Below are 21,102 nucleotides of genomic sequence, written 5' to 3' on the forward strand. Positions count from 1 at the left end.
GTATGCAAAGACAGCCATTGAAACAAGGCAGGGTAGAATAACACTAGAGCTCCCCTCAGTGGTTGATGACTGAACTACACAAGAAAAAGCCCCGGCTGGATCTACGCAACATGCAGTTGTGTGCCACCAGCCAGCTGGCTTTGGTAATGGGGTACAAAGCCAAACCAGGGGACCATGTCCAACATGAGGGCTGGGTTGCGGAGATCATAGTAACATGTGAACCATACACATCATCTGCTAGTCACACACACATATACAGATATCAGTACAAGGGCCCAGGCATGGGCCCTGTCAAATGGGTCAGCTTACAAAAGGGAGGGGCCCAATTACCGTAGCCACAAATACACACATAAAGTGCCTTTCGAGGGCCCACGAGTGCTTCAGCTTCCCCATGATTATGCCCACTCTCCACACACCCAGCACTTGTCATACACACACACACAGAGCCTCCTGTGCCAAAACAGCCATCAGACCGGACTTTTGCTGAGAAGTAGCGATGAGATGCGTTCAGCTGGTTTGAAAGAGGAGAGCTTTCTGTGGTCACACAGACACAGAGAGGGAGGACAGAGTGAGCAATTGGCTTGTCAACAACAATTAGTGACCTGCTCTCTTTGAGGTAAAAGCATACCCGTGCCATATTTAAACAAGAGGAGATTAGATTTGAAGAAATCATTGTTAACTTGAGTCAATTCATGATGCAATAAATTGAAAACATTAAGATGTAGTTTTAGTGAGCCTGAACGTCCTGCAGTATATACACCAGTGTATTGGCCTGTCCTGCTCTGCTTCCTCCAGAAGTAAATCAATTACTTCTGAAAGGGAAATCAGGCAGTGATGTTAGGTTTCTTTCGTTTACTTACTTCTGCCACATAAGCAGGCATCCTGCAAGCCTTAAGCACTTCTTCAGTTATCATTACACCAATATATGTTATCAACATACAGCAAGGGAGAATATCTTGTGTGCCTAGTCTTTCTTTGTGTACAGTCTGGTGCGCATCAGTGTGATGGTAAGACTTTTTAAATCAGTGTATCAATTATTATTAAGCCTAATTACTTTCTTTTATGCCTCTGGGGTAGCATTAATGTACCATATTTTTACCCGAGAATCAATAAAGGGCTATATTTTGTTATGTGTGACTAACATGCTTTGTGACACACACAATCCAGATAAATTATATTCAATTATATATAAAGCATCTTTCAGTCAGAATATTATGTCTCTACAAGTACAAGTACTCATGGTGGATAATTGATTTACATCACCACATGAACATAAAAGGTAAGTTTTGATTCTCATAGAAAAGGTCAACAAACTCTGATTACACTGTCTGATTACTCTCTAAGTATTAATGCATCAACTTTTCAAGTAATTCTAAATGTGAGAATATGGGGGGAAAAAAAGTCTGCTTTGATCTTCAGACTAGACAAATAGAACAGAGGACTCAGGTGGTCCATGTCTATGTTTGGTGGAGTAATAGTGCCCCCTTCTGCCCAAAATGCTAACACAAAGCCTCAGCCACAATAGACAATTCAACATTTAATGGGCATGCTATTTTCCACAGACATCAAAAAGAAAGGAGGCTGTATGTAAAACTGTGCAAAATCAGGCTTTATTCTTTTTTTTTTCCTGCATCGTCTCCTTTCATCATCATCATAATCACCATCATTGTCGTCACTGTCATCTTTGAAAACATTACTCACCATAGACAGAGAGAGAGAGAGAGACAATAGATTCTTAAAGAGACTCGTGGCTCAAACCTCTTGGCAAAAACAGGCATCAGTTTTTAGCGCAGTCCTGCATCACAATGAGTCAGCTGTACACATCCATCTCTTTCTGAGCAGTACATTTCAACAAGTTCTCCAATGTCCTTATCTACAGTTCATTTTCTTTCAGTGCCTCAAAGTCCATTCAGTAGTCAGAATTTTCAGTTCCAGGAGACACTGAAAGCCCATATTAGTACAGACATAGTTAAGATGTTGGATATTATAGTCTTCCTGACTCCATAAATACGTTTTTCCCCCCATCTTTTCCTCCACTACCCGTCTACTGCAGGTCCGAGGACAGTCCGTTTCTCCAGTTTAGGCAAACGTTGAATAAGTGCAATGTCTAGTATAATGTCAAGAAAATACAAACCCACACGTACATACATACGTACAGTACATGACTAACTGATAAACTTGATTAGCTATACAAGGTTGTCATTCTCCAAGGTAAAACCAAAAAGAGCTGCACATTAATGCACCTCTATAACGTCCAGTGTCCATTAGGTGGGGGTGGGATGGATGTCAGCTCACCTGGACTGGATACTATCAGTAGTTAGTTTGGTTAAATTGTCCATGTTTTTCTATACAGTGAATTTTTGTAAGTTGTGGATCCAATGGAAAGTGTAGTTCATACAAATAGAGATTTATTCCAAAGGAAGAAAAAGATGCCTGCTTAAACAAAAAGGATTTTGTTAATCTTATTTTTTCCATCGTCGTCAAAATGTCAAGCTGCTCAAACTTTTCTTGTAGGTATAGTGGTAGATACCCATGTGTCTTATATGAACACAATAGTGATGCAAGTAGATGCAAGACTATGCAAAAATAATTGTAAAGCGACAGCTAGTGGAAGACAAGCTAGCCACAACAAACGCAAACAATGAATTAAAAGCAACTAAAAGTGGCAAAAACCCTCCAGGGTTGAGTGTTAATTCTCAGTGGAATTAGTGTTAACACCATCCCTTTTACGTTAATTTCATTAAATGTTAACAGCAAAATATAATTAAATGAAGTTTTAAGAGAATGTAATGACTCCTGTTCTTATGGATTCTGTTGTGTTATGCTCCTGCTCGGTCAGATTTTTGTTTGTTTTAGGGACTGTTTAGGCCTGTGAAATTTTGAAAGTGCATCATCAATCAGATCAGCCTTAATTCTGTACTGAAGAATCACAATGCTGTCAATAGCTGGATTTTTACATTTGTTAATCAAAGTGCCAACAGTGTATGTACCTTCAAGCCACACCTTGCTTTACTGGATTCAGCTTCATCCAGTGGACAAAGACAAAATGACAGAACAATGTTTAACCCTCAGAAAACCATGTCACAGACCTTCATTCATGTCATTAGTCCAAGAAAATTGAATAGAGATAATGCCTTTGCAAACACAATAAGAGAACAAATTTCTATGTGCATGTAAATCCATCCAACCACAAAGGGATCATATTATGTTTTGGAATGATTTTTTTTAAACTAGATATTCACAAAGAGAAATGATAAATAGAGATAATTAGTCCAGAGGATCAGTAAAAGTGCAGCAAGAAAGGAGAAATCCCAGTTGATCCAGGTTTTGAAAGTGTGTGTATATGTGTGGAGAGCCATATCAGTGACTACCTCCTGTTACAGTGTTACAGTTTGCTTGTAAATGTCATGAATTGAAGAAATGCAGACTGTCTTTGACCAGGCTAAACCTAACTTAGGGTTAAATGAACATGTAATGTGTAACCATTCGGAGAGAGGGAACAAGGGAGAGAGACAGGGGAGGGGAATGAGAGGACCAGAACAAAAACGACTCTAGAAATAATGTGCTCAAGAGCTCCCTCAACCTTTTCAGCATCAGGCCTGAGGTCAGCTCACCCAAACATTCGCTCTTTCAGTCTGCCTGCCTTTTGTGCCTCCGCCAGAGAGACGTTATCGATCCAAGCGTGGCTGGTGAACCCACCATTAGCTGGAGTAGATCTGGGTCCCAATCACACGCATGATCTCCTTCTGAACCTTAGGTTCCTGGGTGTTGATGTTGGCATCTCCTACTTGGCCATCCTCATACCTGCACATATGAATAGATACAGAGTTTGCATACAGCATAGTTACTCAATCATTCAGTGTATCTCCTAGGTCTGTGAGACACGTTTTTTATTTTTCTGTTTTGTTTTATTTGTGCTATTTGGTGCTATGTCTCTTATCTAATGAACGAGGCATAATACCCTCCCATAGACAACTGAGCCTCTGTGAATTAGTCTTATCACTACAGTGATTTTACTAGAAGTGTTGTTAAGTCCAACACGACATCTTCCATCTTCCCATTTTTATTTTATTCTAACCATACCAACTATTTCCTCAAGCTGAAAAATACAACCATACACAGAGCACAAGATCAGAACTGAATTATATTTAGCTGTGATTCAAATTTGATTGCAGGCCATCTCAAATTTAATTTCCAATGCAGAAGACAGCAGTGGACATGATAATAGACTTTGCCATCTGGTGAAGCGTGTGTGTCCAAAGCTTTGACTCAGAGCCCAAACATCAGCAGCCAGTGTGGATGCCGTGTTTTATCTGCTGGGCTCCAAACACAGCTTAAAACATCATTATTGAAAGTATCTGATCTGGGAGGAACCCAGTTTCAACCATGAGCACAATTTATTCACTGCCTGTTTAAAGTGATGATGAGTGATGAAGAACAACAGCAGCATTTACCTCAATTCTTCATGAAATCACCTTCAGCGTGTGCAGTTTTGCAGGTGATAATAAGCAACCTGAATAATGAACTGTGCATTTTAAGCATCATCGTGATTTCATCATTTGCTGTCTGGTTGCTATGCCAACTCCCTTGGTAACTAGGCATTAATTCTGCGGAACTAATCAAGGAAAGCGTTAAAAGCGTTGGGAAGACTTACACAAAAAAGAAGCGAGTACAGACGTGGTCGGATACTGGACACACCCAGATGTTACCATGTTTCTGCAGATCCTTAGATGTGATAACTGTTTAAAAGAAAGAAGCATATTTCAACAAAAGCAAATACTTTCTTATAGTTCTTAATTATTATTATTATTATTGATTACAGTGATAATGTTGCTTTTGTGTTGTATGATACTACATAAGATGCACAGTATCTTAAGGGCTTAAACTCATTACCCTGTATGATGTGCTTTATTTCTTCTGTTTATTCTCAATAGTTTTCCCCTATTATGATGATGATTATGATCATATGATAATTGCTAAGGATTTTTTTTTCAAATACAATTGCACATTAACGCACAAGTCTCATTAGCAATTTTTATTTATATTTCAATGATCTAACTTAATGGCATTTTCTTCTTGTTCTGCTTTTCTTCTGTAAATGATTTTCAAATTTGATAAATGAGAGATTGTAATTAATAAAAAGATTTATTAAGTAATTAACAAAATTAGAAAACAATTTATGTTTTTATTTATCACGTTTATCTCAGGTTGAACACACAGTACACCTTATGCATGTTATTACCTTCACACAGAGCTATGCAGTTCAGATTTCGACTTTGAAGAAACCTTGATTGTATTGGACGGCTCTATAGGGAAAAAACAGACATAGATAAGTTCCACCAACTAAGCTGCTACAGTAAATACTATGATCTAACAGGCTTCTAACACTGATAGTTACAAACACTGACACTGTACAGAGTGTAATAGTCAGAGCCAGGGCATAGTGATTAGAAGAAACATTTGAACTCAGTATATACGTTTTAAAATACATTCTGCTTTTGTGCAACAGCCCTCATCTGACAATCGCAATGGTAATCTGGATTTACACTGCCCAACAATCTATTTCTTTATTTACTTAGGTTAAAATTCAATATATATGTAAGGATGTAATGTGTCCTGCTCTCTTACCTGTGGTATAGTGTTCATGCGGTTGTAACGCTGCACCAGTTCATCTTTGGTGGGCATGCGGTGCTGTCCTTTCCCCATTCCTGCAAGAAGCCACACATAGAAAGCAAACAACCCTCGGTCAGAATGACCTTATTTTGAGTCATTCAAGCTGTGAAAAACCTTCTTTTAGTGGTCTTGAACTCTTCGCACAGAGAAATTATTACCCATGGTGCTAACCTTAACATGAAGGTTATTGGTCCAAAAATGCCACTGAACCTTTCTACACTGAAAAAGCACTTCAAATGTACTTAAACAATTGGTGCCAAAAACAAAGGGGATACAGCAAGTACGGCTGTTATCTTTTTTATTATCAAGAAACAGCTTAAAGAGAACATTCTTTAGAAAGTAATACTACTTCTGATAATTTGTGCCATCTTCAGAAAACATACTGTAACTGTGCTTAGAGGAATGGTTAGCCTATTAACTATTGATTGTTTAGCAAGGACAGTTCAAAGTTAGGAGACCATGGGCTTAGAGGGCAAGTGGGCCCTGCTGGCAACCTGCTGACCTGCTGCCCACATAACTGGTATCAATCTACCATTGTAGGACCTGAAAACCAACCTCTGAATTTGAGTTTCAGCAGAAATGCACAAGGAGAAGTAAAGGAAAGACTGTAGGTTTGGTGATAATGGTTGTACACCCCCACCCAACAAAAAGAAAACAATATCAAAAGCCAACAAAATACACACACAAGTCCACTGACAGCCCCATTTTACACAGCCACAACATAATGTATGGTATGGTAGGCAGCACACAAGCTCAGAGGCCCAAGGCCCAGCACCCAAAATGGACACACAACACAGTGTAGCACGGCAGGATAGCATGGAAAGCTCCATCAAGTGAAGAAAATGGACTGTTTCCGGGATGATAATCAGGCCACGTGACACACAGAACACACTGAGTCATGTCAACCACCATGGAGAGAGGAGGAGCCGGCGGGGTCTGGGTGGCAAGGAATGAGTCGTTCCTACCTGAGTATCCAAAAGATATGCTGGAGATGGGGCTCAGATAGATGCCCTTTCCATATGCTGCCCCATGCAGCTTGGGTTTGAAAGGGAAGGAAGGAAGGGTCACTGAGCTGTTGCACAAGACAACCTCATATATACGCACACACAGTATATGTACTCTCACAGTGCAATACATACCAAACTTACTGCAGTTAAATCACAGGAAAATCTCTAGTCAGTCTTTTATACATCTTTGTGTGACACCTGACAAGCCCATCAACAAAGCATACTAGATAGCACCCATACACACACACACACCACACACACACATGAAAATCCAAAGATGATGAACAGCAAAAAGCTGAAGACATAAAATATAGTTTTATCATTCAAGTGATCTGAAACAACTCCTATAATCCACACAGTCACACCTTTTAACTGTGAACATATTTTCTCCAATGTCGCTCAGTGGAGATCATTTCATGCTCTTGAATTTTGTGAGTGAAATTTGTGTACAAAATATTTCAGGTATTCAAGCAATGCTGAAAATGAGGCCGCGAATGTTGGCTTGAAGATGAAAGATGATATGAGGATGACTGATAGTGATGATGAGCCTTCATACAACGATATCCACACTGAGGAAAACAGAAGGACCACAGGTGTAACATGGACAAGTGAGCCACAGTGAGACCAGAGGAGAAACAAGAGGAAGAACACAGAGAAACTTGATAGTTTGGGGAATAAAATGGGAGGGAGACGGAGGTCAGGACGTGGCACATCTGGGAGAAATCAAAAAGAACAATAGACGAGAGGTTTTGCGTGATGGCTTGGAGCTGGAGGCAGACTCAGTCCTCCTCCTCCTCCTCTTCCACCTCCTCCTGTGAAATACAATGACAGAGTGGGGTGGGATGTGTGGTGTCGATGCTCAAGGTGAACCGGAGAGGAGACAGAAGAGGCAGACGAGCACCGAGAGGAGATCAAAGATGGAGAGTTCAAAAATGTTGGAGAACAAAGAAGGCATAAATGAAACACATCAGCATGATAGAGCAATCACGGCAGGCGTCAAAGTTTCACGGATCCTTGAGATTTCGGATTTAATTGTGTTTAATCTATTTTCAGGACATGCTGGTGTACCTCCGAGCAGTCATTGTCAGCCGTATTGTGCAAATGAGACAATTCTGTGCTCTCTAGCGCTCATTTCTTCTTTTCTTGATTTATTATTTATTCGTCTTTTACACACCTGGGTCACAGTGCAACACCAGCCTTGGCGGAACAACATAAAGATGCAGATGGATGCATAGCTGAGTAAAACAGTTAGGAAGGAAAGTATCATTGTTTGCTTCTGCCTTGAAATGATCTTTATGGTCCTGATTTGGTCTTTTGTACCCAACTTCTTTCGAATGAACTCTTTAAGTGACCAAGGTCTGAATAGATAATGAGTGGTGCCAGTTACTGACCTTATAATGGAAGCCCTCCTTATTCACCCACAGGAAATATGTACTCACTATCATGAAGTTTGTCCTTTGCATTCTTCAGCTTCAGACCTAGCCTACTCAATGCTCTAGGTGGTTAACCCCTACAGGGCACACAGGCAGCCTCCTGACATCACAGCGGACACCACAGTCCCCTCCCTTTGTTCCACAACAGGAAGGGACGTGCCGTCCGCTGCTGTCGGCGAAGGAGTCAGACAGCAGTCGACATCGGCCGGGAAAATCTCCCAGTGTGCCCTGCTCGCTAAAATGCCAATTGCAAAGCTGATGAAAGGGAAGCTGGCATCCATTAACTGCAAAAATGAATCAGCCGGACAGCGAGCCTGCTCTATCCGAGAGCACGTTTACTGTCCGAGAGGAGATGCATCGTAAATTCCAGCCAACTGCCAGGGTTACGTACCTGCAGTTTGGTATAAGAGGCATTGACTAGTCCATTTCTCAGAACAGAGTGCCAGTTCTCTATATGGGAACCACTAGAGCAAGTGTAGAGAGAGGGAGAGATAAGAAAAGAAGAGATAAAACAAAGTGCTGTGTGATGCGTGGATCTCAGTGCGCAGCCACTGAGGTGTAATGGCCAGATCCATGCTGTTCAAGAACAGTGAATAAAATTGCATTTTATTTTGCGACCTATGAGTCACTGTGCAATCTTTCTACCAACATCATGGCAAAAAAGTTTTTTCTGAAACCTAAAAACAGTCTTACAAAGGAGAATCTTTCATCTGTTACATCAACTGGCAACATAGTGTAGAAATAGGGATTAGCAAATGGCTATTTACTAAAATTCGATTTATTATTTGTATTTACTGTCTAGAAAAATGTATTAATCTACAAAAAAATGTTATATAAGTGTTTTCTAAAACTTACTATTTGAAATTCATGAAGGGAGAAATTCAAAGACTCAAACTCTCTACTGCCAACCACAAAGGAACTACTGAAGTCGTCTATTTATACCATTTGCACAAGGACATTTTGGGACATTCTGTTACATCATAACAGTCCTCCAAATTTATATAATTTAATATTTATTTTAAAAAGTATTAAAAGGTTAAGATGAAAGATGACAACCCATCACTGCTGTCTGTCAGTGCAGGATGGGTTATTTGGATACATCTCCTAGTACACTATTAAAATAAAATGCTCACAGCAGTGTCATCATTGTTATTTTTAACTATGACGTAAATATAATGTTTTTAATGTCAATCATCAGCTGTTTAAGGATTCCCTTGCAAATCCTGCAGATTGTCTTTAAAGTGACTCTGAACATATATTTACATTTTGTATGTTTCTATTTATATCAATTATAAAATGCTAGCAGCCAAGCTCACTTACATTTTTTTGGTATTTTCTGTTGAGAGTGATCAAATTTGTGGTATTAATCAGCATAAAGAGAGACTGTTAACACTGCTCATGAGTGAGTTGTACCCTGCAAGTGCCCAGATGGGCCATGTGTATCTAAAATATTCAGCAGAGCCCCATCTGCTACAGTACAAATCTCTATCTCACAGATATTGCTGGCTTCGTGTGCTGGCTTAGCAAGGTGGTTTCTCTGTCCAAGAGAATGGCCACTGCTCTGAGCTGTTGTTTGTTATGGTTCCATAAAAATCTGCTAGCATGGCCCCTCCATCTACAACATAATGACCAGGTGTTACACTGAGACATGTTCATGTGTGTACTGCTGTAATACAAAATTATGCATGTATTTTAGTAAATATGCATGATTTGATTTTTCACAGTATGTGATTTCTCATATTATATTTGCTTTACAGTCACAGGCTTAACAATTTAAGTAAAGACTTGACTAAAAATTAAGTAGCCATACAAATAAAAGCCTAAGTACTGATTGTATGTGAGCTGCAAAGGCCAATGGCAGGGGCAAAGTGGACTCACTGGAAGGCGAAGGTGCTGCCGTATAGCTTCTTGGCAGTGCGAAAACGAGCCTCCTTGGCTGGGGGACTGCTGAGCAGCAGGAACTGGTGGGAGGTGTGCATGAACTTCAGTTGCTATCACAGTGAGGTCATAGGGGAAAAGTGAGAGTGAGAGAGAGACAAACAGAAAGATGGAAAAAGTGAGCACGAACCACCATATTACACAATGCAGCAGTAAACAACTAATTTAAAGGAGGCTTGAGGGGACGTCTTCGTTCTGGTGTCCTACCCTACTGAGAGGCAGCTTGACGATATGAGACCTGTTACTGGAAATAATCCTGCAGAAAGAAAGAAAGAAAGAAAGAAAGAAAGAAAGAAAGAAAGAAAAAGAAAAATAAGAAGTGTAACCAAATTTAAAGTACCTGCCATTTTGCTCCCACCCTCACATAATGACATGAAGAACCACAATAGTCCTATTTCACAGACAGTTTGACATGTCATAGTAGGAAAACACTGTTTCTAAGAACATTAATGATGGTTCTATTCACGCATCCCAGTGAGCCATGGCGGCATGACAGAGAGGCAGTATGTACAACAGCAGGACACTGAAACTGAAGCAGCTAAATGGAACTCAGTCATCATTCATTTTGTCACCTATGCTATTGCTTTTCCTGCTGTGACATATCAAATGTCTATTGGCATAAAGCCATTAGCATTTGCATGTGTTGTCCATGATAATTTAACTAATATGGTAAGTTTGACATGCTCTCCACTAAAATGAAGTCAAAGCCTGTTAACATGCAAAGCAGAGTAAATCCATTTTTAGGACATTTCCTGTCTACTCACCACTGTAGCAGGGGATGGGCTAAAGGGTCCAGTTTGTCCATCTGTTTCTTTATCTCCAGATACGAGCCCTGGAAAATCCACACAAAGCATGTGTCGCTTTCAGATATTTTTATCTACTTTTTTTTCTTTTTTCTTTTTAGAATTGTGATTAATACACAGTATAGATGCAGTCCAGCCACAGTATGTAAACAAGCAGAGTGGGGAAAAAGATAAACTAATCAGCAATAACTGTCACATTGAAAGACAAAGGCCCCACTCATGTAGCTCAACAGCACAGTGGAAGCCACTAAATACAGGACTGTGTAATCAGCACCGTTAGGCCTGTGGTGGACAGAGAATGAAGATCTCATATAAACCGAAAACCTTAAAATTATATCTACACATCATAGCTCTCAAGCTTAACAGTAGCCTTGATACATCCACTGTGGCCCTTCCCTTCTGTCCCTCCCATCTCCTCCTTGTACCTGGGTCATTTCCCGGATGGACATGACGCTATCCAGTGCTTTCTGCAGTCTCTCATAATTCTTCTTCTGTGTTCATTGGTTGAGCCAAACATCCATTGTATGCAATGAGAGAGGGAACAACATACAGATATCTAAAATCCACTTGTAGAGGTCAGAAGTTTGCTAAAATATTAATTAGTTAAAAATGTTACCCATCTATTTTATAAAGAAAACAATATATTAATGTGTTACTATTACAGAATCTCATGCATTCAGCTTGTGAATAGCTATAGCAGCCGTGGGTTTAATAGAATAGGCCGTTGTGTTTTATAAGTGAATATGTCATCTTGGAATTAAATTCATGCACTCATGTAGTTAGTAATAATGATGAGCAGTGAGGATGCTGACCTTTGGGTTGAAGGCCAGAGTCTTGGGGTCATTGGGGTCAACAACTGAAGGGTAGGGCTCAAAGATGATGCTCTTACGAGGAGACTCAAGAGCAGCTCGACACATGGCCACAAGCAGGTCCACCACCTGGGAAGACATTTTACATATATACATTTTATGCCTTTAGCTGATGCTGTTGACTCATTTTCATGCTTTTATTGAGTCAGTGTAACATGACAGTAGAATAAGAGATGAACATCATTTTGTCTCCCTCTGGAGTGTCAGCATTTGACACTTGTGTTTGTTGTTACTGAATATAAGTTCTTTTTTTTAAATCTAAAGCCAAAAGGGAAATTACTGCAGAAAAAAACACTAATAATCTGAGTTATATTATATAGTATCTGTTGCTGTTACCTCTGCTCCGGTGGCCACTTCCTCTGCAGCTCCAGACATCACACCCAGAGTGTAAAAGGAAAACACGCACAGCTCCCTGGTGCACACTGCGGGCTACATAAACACACACAGACAAAAGAATTATGAAATAACACTCATTTTAACGTGTACTACATACCCACACAAAAACAAGTAAACCCACCCACGCATGTACTGACACACACTCTCACATGCATGATGTTCATAACTTTTTGGAACCATTGGGGAAAGGTTTATAAATACACTCTTTGTTGTCTGTGTTACCTTCAGCATGGATCCATTCTGAAAGACGTGCTGTTCGTCACAAACCACGCAGTACTCGTTGAGCGTGGGGATCCTCTGCTCTGAGTACTTCATTATCTGTTAGGAGAAAAGCACAGCGGTGTTCCCAGTTATCACTCCCACCTCCAGCACTGTCATATAAAAGGAATAAAGAACTAGTTTGGCAGAAGAATTGTCACAAATTACAATTCTGCCCTGCAGTTATGGCCGGCTTAAGTTGCTGTGAAGTCCTTACACAGCAGTGTAGTGTGGGTCCCACTCTTTGTCTTTCCCAGCTACCAGCAGATACTAAATCCCCTGCATAAACAGCTAATACAATAGTGCCCTCATCCACACAGATTGCATGGTAGCCCCTAAATGTTGCTTACATACAAACCTCAACCTGACATTATTAAGTCTCATTGAGACATTTACATATCACTCACAAGATACTGTATACTCTTCTTATGTATTGTACTGTTCTGTATTTTATTTCTATATAAATGTTTTCTCAGCCTTTCACCGTATGAAAACCCCAATGAAAAAGTCAGTGGTTTTAAATGTCTGTCATGTTTTTACACCATAGAAAGGACTCTCGAAGGACATGGTGTGTAAGTGCCTCTTTAAGTAAACTCTTAACCTGCACTAAGAAGCCATACTCCAAGGTAGGGATGTTCTTGCAGTGGCCGCCCGCCTGGGATGAGAAAAACAATTCAATCAGCTGCCTCGTGGTAATCTGCGCTGGGGCCCTGGCCGCCGGGACAGCCACAGTCTGATGAGTCAAGTGAAGACAAAGCATTATGGGAAACAGCGCAGCAGCCATGTAACGGTAAGGGTAGGGAAAGGCTCAGGTGGGAACAGTGCAGGTGGCAGGTGACTGAGAAGAGGGTCAGAGTGGATCACAGTGGATTAAAACAGAAAAGAAACATTATACAGTGCCTCAAAAACAGCATTCACTCCTGACATACACACACACATACACATTTTGCGGAATTGTGGATGACTATCATTTTATAGAATCATTAGTTGAAATATCAGCAATGTTACAAATGAATGTAAGTGGTGAAGTATTTATAGTTTCAGTGTTGTGACAAAAACCCTGTGACCACAACATGCCATGCAAGTGAGACACACTAAAAGCAATGAAATTAAACTAAAATGTATCCAACTAGACTATCACTAACCTGGCTGTTCGGGGGATAGCTGAACAGCTCCCCTTTAGGGTTCTTCATGGTACATGAGATGGAGCGGTTCATCAGGCGAGTCACTCTCAGCTCAGGTACACTCAGCTTCCCTTTTAAAACTGTGTCTTGGATCAAAGGAAAACTTGGAGACCTGGAGAAGAGCAAGACACAAAACATGCACATTACTTTATCATTTATTTTACTAAGATAAATGCTACCATTCTTGTGGCTAAATTAGTAATTTATTTTATTATTATAATGTTGCTATGAATAAAATCTTAATTCTCAGTGTCATAATTTACAACATCCCTTCAGCTACAATCGTGTATGGTAAGAGTGCCATCTGTTAACATGGTCAGTACTAAGGTAATTTTATTGTGACGTGTTAAGGAAATACACACTCTACTCTAGTCGCCCACACTATACTAGCTCAGACAAGTGAAATCTGTTTAGACAGTAGCTCAAGTCACTAACTGTTAACATTCAAGAACCAGTGTTCACTTCTACCATCACTCTCAGGACATTATCCATGGACCCTCTTGACATGAGACTCCTGTCAAGTCATGAGCATGTCAAGACAGCCTGTTAGTTAGTGAAGCTGACCTCCATCGAGTGGGCCGAGATTCAGTCCCTTCGCGCCCATAACTGTCAAAGCATCCTGAAGTAAGACAGAGGCCCGAGAAGAGTACCTTTCCCTTGGGGAAATTGGTTGAGTGTGTCAGATTTTGAATTTAAGTCAATCGGTACGGTGCTGTGTCAGAGCTTCCCTTTTCCCCCCTCTCGTCATGTTTGCTACAGTTCACCTTTCACAGACAGACCTTCATAAAGTGTTTTCATCACTATCTTTACAGCCCGCAGTTTGTTGGCCAGATGGATAACATTTTACCCCAATTCCTCAGAAATCTCCAGACTTGGAAAAATAACTTGCTTGTAAGCAAGTGAGTGAAATCTATTTATATAGCATGCCTCTAGATCAGACGTCACAAAGTGATGACAAAAAAAGATTCACAATAGAGACACAATTTAGAAATAATAAATAAAAAAGAAAATAAAAGCAGATATTTGTCTTCATGAAACAAAATATTTCCTGGTAAAGACATCACCAGAATGAGGATTTATCATTATCATTAGATATTGTCAAATTGTTCATATCTTGCATCCCTACTGCTGTATTATATAAAAACAATACAGAGAATAGAACCATGTATATTTGCTTTCTTAAAATGTTACAAATTATGACTGATGGCATACATTTAGTGTTAACTACAAGCATGCATTTTACAATGGGGTGAAAGACAAAGAGAAACAGAGAGCGAAAGAGAGGGAGACCTACTTGGGTATGGGGGAGAAGATGCTGAGCCCTGCACGGAACTTCTTGATGGTTCCTCCAGCTTTGAACCAGCTGTGCCTCTTCTCCTGCTGGGCCTTGAGGAACTCATTACTGAGGTGCTTCCACTGCTGTGAGGTGAACGTGCTCAGGATCCTGCCATGTTACAAAACAGTCAAGCAGGGAAGAAATGTGAGTGAACCTGGCAGAGGATGAAACTTATACTCTGTGTCATGCGTACATTATTTATTATTTTGTGTGAGTGGATTAGCCGACCAAAAGATTACAAAAACTACAGATTACATTTGAATGTTTATGCCTTAAGCATCTACTTTGTAAGTCTGCTGGCATTAAATATACTGTAGATAGATCACACAACTTACTTTTTGAGCTGCAGGCCCAGGCTGAAGCCTTCTTTATTGGAGGGCTGAAACACTTCTACTGACGGCTCTGAGTAAAGATGACTAACATGATTACACAGTGCACAGAATTCACACATTTTCTTTCTTTCACTCTCCCTCTTGTGTAGCACATATTGTACTCACCTCCCACGCTCAGTGAGTAGCACAAATATCTAAAGTCCCTCCCAGAAAACCAACATCCACACTGACATCTTTACTCACCAGGTCCATCGAGGTACTGAGAAAGAGAAAAGCGCAGTCTCAGAATAATGGGCTCTGTTCTGATAACTTTCCAAGCTGTCGCAACCTCCTCCTGAGTCAGACACACACACGCATATACACACATACACACAAATATACAGAGTTAGAACCCTAATTAAGGCCATTTCTCATTACATAAATAAATTATGAGCACACGATGCATTATAAATGATGTGTTACTTTGCAAAATGTCAACGTTAGAATAGTAATGGGCAAAAATGGAGGAGGTGTGTGCACAGAGAGAAGAATGCTGACTCACATCTAAGAAACCGATGTTAATGTGAAGATCGATGTCCACGTCATCAATGGTTCCATACTCCCTGTTCAGAGACACAACAACAGATACAATTAATTTATCATACGTAATGGGATGCATTACACTATAACCCTTTCAACTAATTATTGCCTAAGGGAGAAAAATATCATTTGTTTCCTGTTTTGTCAGACTGTGCATAGTAAATTAGCATATAATCTCTTTGAATCATGCCTTTATTTACTGTGCAGCAAGTTAAGAATAGCAAGCTGACTGAATCTTAGCACTTGATTATTGTATTTGTTTCAAAACTTTTCAAAATTGTTGATGTGCAGTATATGCGTGTGTGAGGATGTCTGTGTATCTGTGTTGTACCTGACAGAGACAGCACTGTCAGTGTAGATGTCTTTTACTGCCTCAATATCTGCATCCAGTTGAGGGTGACGGTACAGGTCAGCAGCACAGCTCCCCTGTAACAAGCAGCACTGGTCAAAATAACAGTATTTCACATAATTAGAAAGTAAAAAAGTGGATATCATCACAATAATCACATCATTATTGAGCTGTCAATGTTTAGGTTGATTTAGTCAAGTTTGCATTCTTACTACCACTACTACCATTACCACTACAACTACCATTTATCAATTACTTCTAGCTAACTATTTCAGCTGTTTAGTAATTATTTTTCCTTTAAGAAATTAGGATGTACAGTTCAGTGGGGCTTGTAATTTATTTGATTTAGTCAGCATTTCCTAACTCTGATGCAACATCAAGAACATTTTATATTTGCAATAAAACCAGACAGTTATATAGTTTACAGTAAAGGAGATTTTTGCAAATCGACTACAGGCAATAGGAGTCTCTTCAAACTTGACCTAATCAGGATGTCAAACTGTAGTACTAGATAATTTTTCTCTTTTTTTAAATTACATTTTTTCATTTTGACATTTAATCTGTTCTGTTAAATCAGCTCACTTGGTATCCACCATAAAGAGCATTTTTTATTTTTTATTGCATGAATAATTTTAGGTGACCAAAGTCTGTCACATGTGTTCCTGGTGTCTAGACTCAAAGTCAGACTCTCGTCTCCTGCAGCTCTGAGTGTGTAGAACAGATCCCATACTTTCATCCTTATCTTCTCTACGCTGCTTTCATGTTCTCTGACTGCATAGAAATCAGCTTTAAGTCCCAGACTGGATTTACATTTCAATCATAAGACTTGGATGATAACGGCAAAAAAGGATGAGATGGAAAGATTAAGATCTTATATGGAAGTGAGGCACTGAACTTTACAAAATGAGATGATACATTAAATGGCGGCCATGGAAATTAATTTGACAGTGTTGCTTATGATTGATCCTTAAAAGTGGAATAGGGTGATGGCACTAAAAAAGTACCATGATTTTAGAGAAAATGTTAAATCTCTACTTTAGTGTTAAATGTCATATTCACTATTGTCAGTTTGCAAAAATCCATATTTGAGACAGAGCCCAGAACCTTGACAGCATGCCTCACATTTTAACAGAATATCCTGTTTCGCATGAATTAAAATGTTTGCCCTGCTAGCAGTGAGGCATTAGGATGGAAATGTCAGTCAGCTTGTCCATCTGTTCTGCACAACCAGAGCAAAATATCTCAACCAATATTGAACGAATTGCTGTGACATTTGGCCTAGATATTCATAATCCCCAAAAGAATGATTCTGAATTATTTTTGGTGGCCCCTGACTTATTGTCTAGCACCACTGTCAGTTCATCATCAAAACTATCAAAATTTCCCCTTGACCATCACTATGACAATACCCTGAAAACAAGTGGCTGATTCTCTACAAATGCTGCAGTGGTTATTCATGGTTGTTAGAAGATGGATGATGTTGCTGATAATCTTTCCTTTAGCGTCACCATTAGACTAAAATATCTGCTTGTGCAAAAGATCTAATTAGCAGATTAGCACAAGGTCTGATAAACACTTGGTGTTAATGACCTGGACCCTGGATCTTCCCTTTTCCACCACACTCAGATTAAATTATATATATTTTTATCCTAACTACGAGTTAGCCTCTAAGAAGAAAACAAAACCAGCAAAATGTTGTTTGGTCTGTCTAACAGTATCATCAGCCTCTATGGGCTGCTAGTGGGTCTTCAGACATTTTAATCTCACTAAATTACTATGTGCTTCTTTTGCCAATGTATTCAAGTAGTAGAACTTGTAAGTACAACTTGCCAGCAAAACACTTTTGCAGGTTTTTTGGGGGAAAAAAAACTAAAATAATATTATTACCAAAAAACCAACCTAATTAGATTGACGTTATTGCAGTGTTTGTTTTTAAATATACTGTAGAAATTAAAAGAATGATATCAAAAATATGTTAACACTGACTAGCATTATTGCTGAAAACTAATATCAATACTCAAAATAGAGATTTAGAAATTGTAACTCTTGTGTACCTGAATGCCATACAGGAACTGTTCTGACTCGTTCTCTCCGTCCGACTCCTCGTCTGTCCAACACTGGCCTTTGATGTCCTGTGGGCCCACACATTGTGAAAAGGCCATAATAGTGGAGCGGAAAGAAAATGCAACCTCTCTCTATCATCCCTTCATCTCTCATCCTTTCTCACATCTCCATATTTAGCCTCCCGTTCAAGGGCTTCAAAACACTGCTTTATATAGCATCTCAAAGGGAGAGACGAAGAGGCATGATTTATCTCTAAAAGACATGATACTCTCTGAATTCAACCATCAAGAGAATACTAAACTGACAATTAAAAGGGATGAGATAATCAAAATCTATTTTCTAAAATAAAAATAATCATGTCTCTTGTCATTTCCAGCAAAGCTTGAGGCCTGGAGGTCCTGTTGCATAAACCTACAGTACTTATCTTACTTAATACATTTAGATTAAGCTAATACAACATTTAAATGTCTATGGAAAGTCTACATTTCCACAACAATGGAATCTTATTTAAGACTTTCTAAATCTAAAACAAAACATAAAATAACATAAAATAAATGGATGACTCAGCTAAATCATAATCATGCAGTGATTACGCCAATAGAATCCTAGCTGTCTTACCATTGGGTCTGCTGTTCATAGGGCTCACTCAGACAGGTTTAGGCCTGTGAATACTGCCAACCATTTCAGCCTATTTCCAGGTGGAAGGAACGAGAACAAAAAACAGGAGAGCTCTGACTTGATCCGCCTCTCTTGACAGAACAGCACAACCTTGGAGAAATAGAAGTTAAATTAAAAATCAATAAAGGTAGAAAACATGAAACAAAGACACCATCTCCAGTGATGCCATGCTTTGCAAACAGTGCCCTCCTCCTCTTTTCTTTAAAACGTCTGCACTTCACCTTGCCATGTATCCTAGCAACAGCCATCTCTGCCTCCTTTCAGAGTGGCATTAATCACTGTGGAGAGAATGTGTGGGAGATATATGCTGTACGTTCAGGACCCAGGATGTCTCCATTTCTTTGTTGTTTTTTTTGTTTTGTTTTTTTTTGTTGTTTTTTCCAGGAACTTCATCTATTAATACTGAAGCACCAAAGGCTGGCATACTAATATAGACACATAGCAAAAACAGCACATCCGTTGATGTCAGTGCATTGTTAGACTGTTGTTTTGAATTTGACTTTGGCAAATAAATACAGGGATATCTTTTCCTGAGTAATTTCCTGGCTTGCATAAGGAGACTACATTGTAGCCCCAATACTTTATCATAATAAAATAATGGTTGCCTGATAAAGGAGTAGTTAAATATCAGCTGTCATGAGGAGGAAAAAAAAAGATCTTGAATTCTATGAGGCTCACATTTTGAGATGAATTATAAGAAAATAACAAACAGACTGCAAGGGTAAACAACATCCCTGACATGACACAGGCAGCTACAGTACACTCTGTATCTTATAGCGGCCCATCAGGTCTTGTGTCAGACATGTAAACAATGAGCATGGTGTCATATTAATAAGACTTAAAGCCGCAGATGCAGGGATGCTTATTTCACTCTGCAGCATCAGAATGCAAATTATAGTTTACATCTTTTGGTGGACATCAAGCCAAAAATAAATAAATAAATAAATAAATAAAATACAGATTTTATTCTACTTATCAGGATTGGATCCCAAGACTTGTGCAAACAAAGACTGGATGGCAACATAGCTTGGCACTACAAGACAGAATGCCTAACAAAATCGTCATGCATGAAGGGAACTATGCTATGTATAGGTCAATATAATCAAAAGAACCCCATTCTTCTTTTTCTCTTTGTTTGCTTTGCTAACTTAGAACCTCAAGCTCATTACCCCCTTGGACTGGGCCATTTTCTTCATGTCTACGTAAAAAAAATCACATCCTTGTAAAGAATATATGTCCCTTTTTGTGTCAAGGATAGTGCATTCTTTTCCACAGCACCCTTTCAGACATCAACTGCACCCAATTAAACATGGCTCCCTGGTCATTACCACGTCTTTCACTTCAGCTCCTCTCCTTTCCTCTATATGCCTGCTGCCCTGCCGTGTCCTTAACCCTGCTAGCATCTACACCCCCCCAATAGCCTCTGTCGTCTCACATACCAATAGAGTCTCGGACAGCCACCTCACCTCACCCCCCCCACCCCCACCCCATCCACCACATCCACCACCGTCCCCATTCCGCCTTCTGATAAGTATTTAACACAAAAACAGATGCAGTCAGGCGGATTTCACCCCTCCCCCCACACTCTGCACCCCCACCCCATCCATCCACACTTACCTCCACAGAGGATGGTGACTTGGATGCTGTCCTTGCCTCAGCTGCTCCCCCTCTTAAAGGGCACACCTGCCTCTCTCCCTCGGTGGCTGTTTTCCACTGAAATGATAGATGACAGTAAGCCCATTAAAATAAGATATTAGAGAAACCAGAGCCACAATCCTCCAATTCTACAGAGCCTGTCTCTCGATGCTCGTGGTGTGCAGAGCAAGCCAGCCGGTGTGTGTGTGTGAGTCTGTGTGTTTATCTATTGCAGATCTCTGCTCCTACTGCTGTCTTATATTTTGCCTGACAACACTGAGGGGTCTGAGCATGCTCACTGAGGCCAGGCAAGCTAGTCATGTGACCTGCAGCTGACTGCACTGCTGCTGAGAAATGAGAGGAAAAAATGGAGGAAAAATGGCTCCGCTCCTGCATATGCGTCTGCCTGTTGTGTTTGTGTGTGGTGTGTGTGTGTGTGTGTGTGTGTCTGGTTGCATAAGTCAATGTCTATTAATGTGCAATCATGCTTCACAGCCACTCTCTGGTTGATGTTTAAGTCCTTTTATCTATTGTTCCAATTCCAAAAGAAAGAAAGAAAGAAAGAAAG

At 39.8% G+C, this 21,102-nt stretch overlaps 1 protein-coding gene across 8 annotated transcripts; it reads right to left on the minus strand.

Annotated features, from left to right (window-relative positions):
- Positions 1-1,588: 1,588 nt before the first annotated feature.
- On the minus strand, positions 1,589-20,827 carry LOC108877021 (protein mono-ADP-ribosyltransferase PARP6). Of its 8 annotated transcripts, none has more exons than XM_018666940.2 (23): positions 20,517-20,827; positions 18,840-18,989; positions 18,212-18,289; positions 16,140-16,234; positions 15,771-15,831; positions 15,473-15,563; positions 15,233-15,299; positions 14,856-15,005; positions 13,523-13,673; positions 12,979-13,032; positions 12,342-12,437; positions 12,060-12,152; positions 11,667-11,792; positions 11,280-11,345; positions 10,816-10,883; positions 10,259-10,307; positions 9,992-10,104; positions 8,505-8,577; positions 6,639-6,708; positions 5,629-5,708; positions 5,243-5,306; positions 4,655-4,739; positions 1,589-3,804 (listed from the first exon to the last, which is right to left on the minus strand). In XM_018666940.2, exons 2-23 carry the CDS (start codon positions 18,840-18,842, stop codon positions 3,702-3,704), a joined length of 1,836 nt encoding a protein of 611 aa, XP_018522456.1. In that variant the 5' UTR covers positions 18,843-18,989; positions 20,517-20,827; the 3' UTR covers positions 1,589-3,701. The 8 variants fall into 8 exon arrangements, 6 of the variants coding, with proteins under 6 accessions (XP_018522456.1, XP_018522453.1, XP_018522454.1 ...); XM_018666937.2 differs by having other exon boundaries at positions 12,979-13,110; XM_018666938.2 differs by having other exon boundaries at positions 12,979-13,110; positions 15,473-15,488; positions 16,140-16,249.
- Between the last annotated feature and the right edge of the window lie 275 nt (positions 20,828-21,102).

This window comes from Lates calcarifer, linkage group LG2 (genome assembly GCF_001640805.2).
Source record: "Lates calcarifer isolate ASB-BC8 linkage group LG2, TLL_Latcal_v3, whole genome shotgun sequence".
In the NCBI taxonomy this organism is placed as follows: domain Eukaryota; kingdom Metazoa; phylum Chordata; class Actinopteri; family Centropomidae; genus Lates; species Lates calcarifer.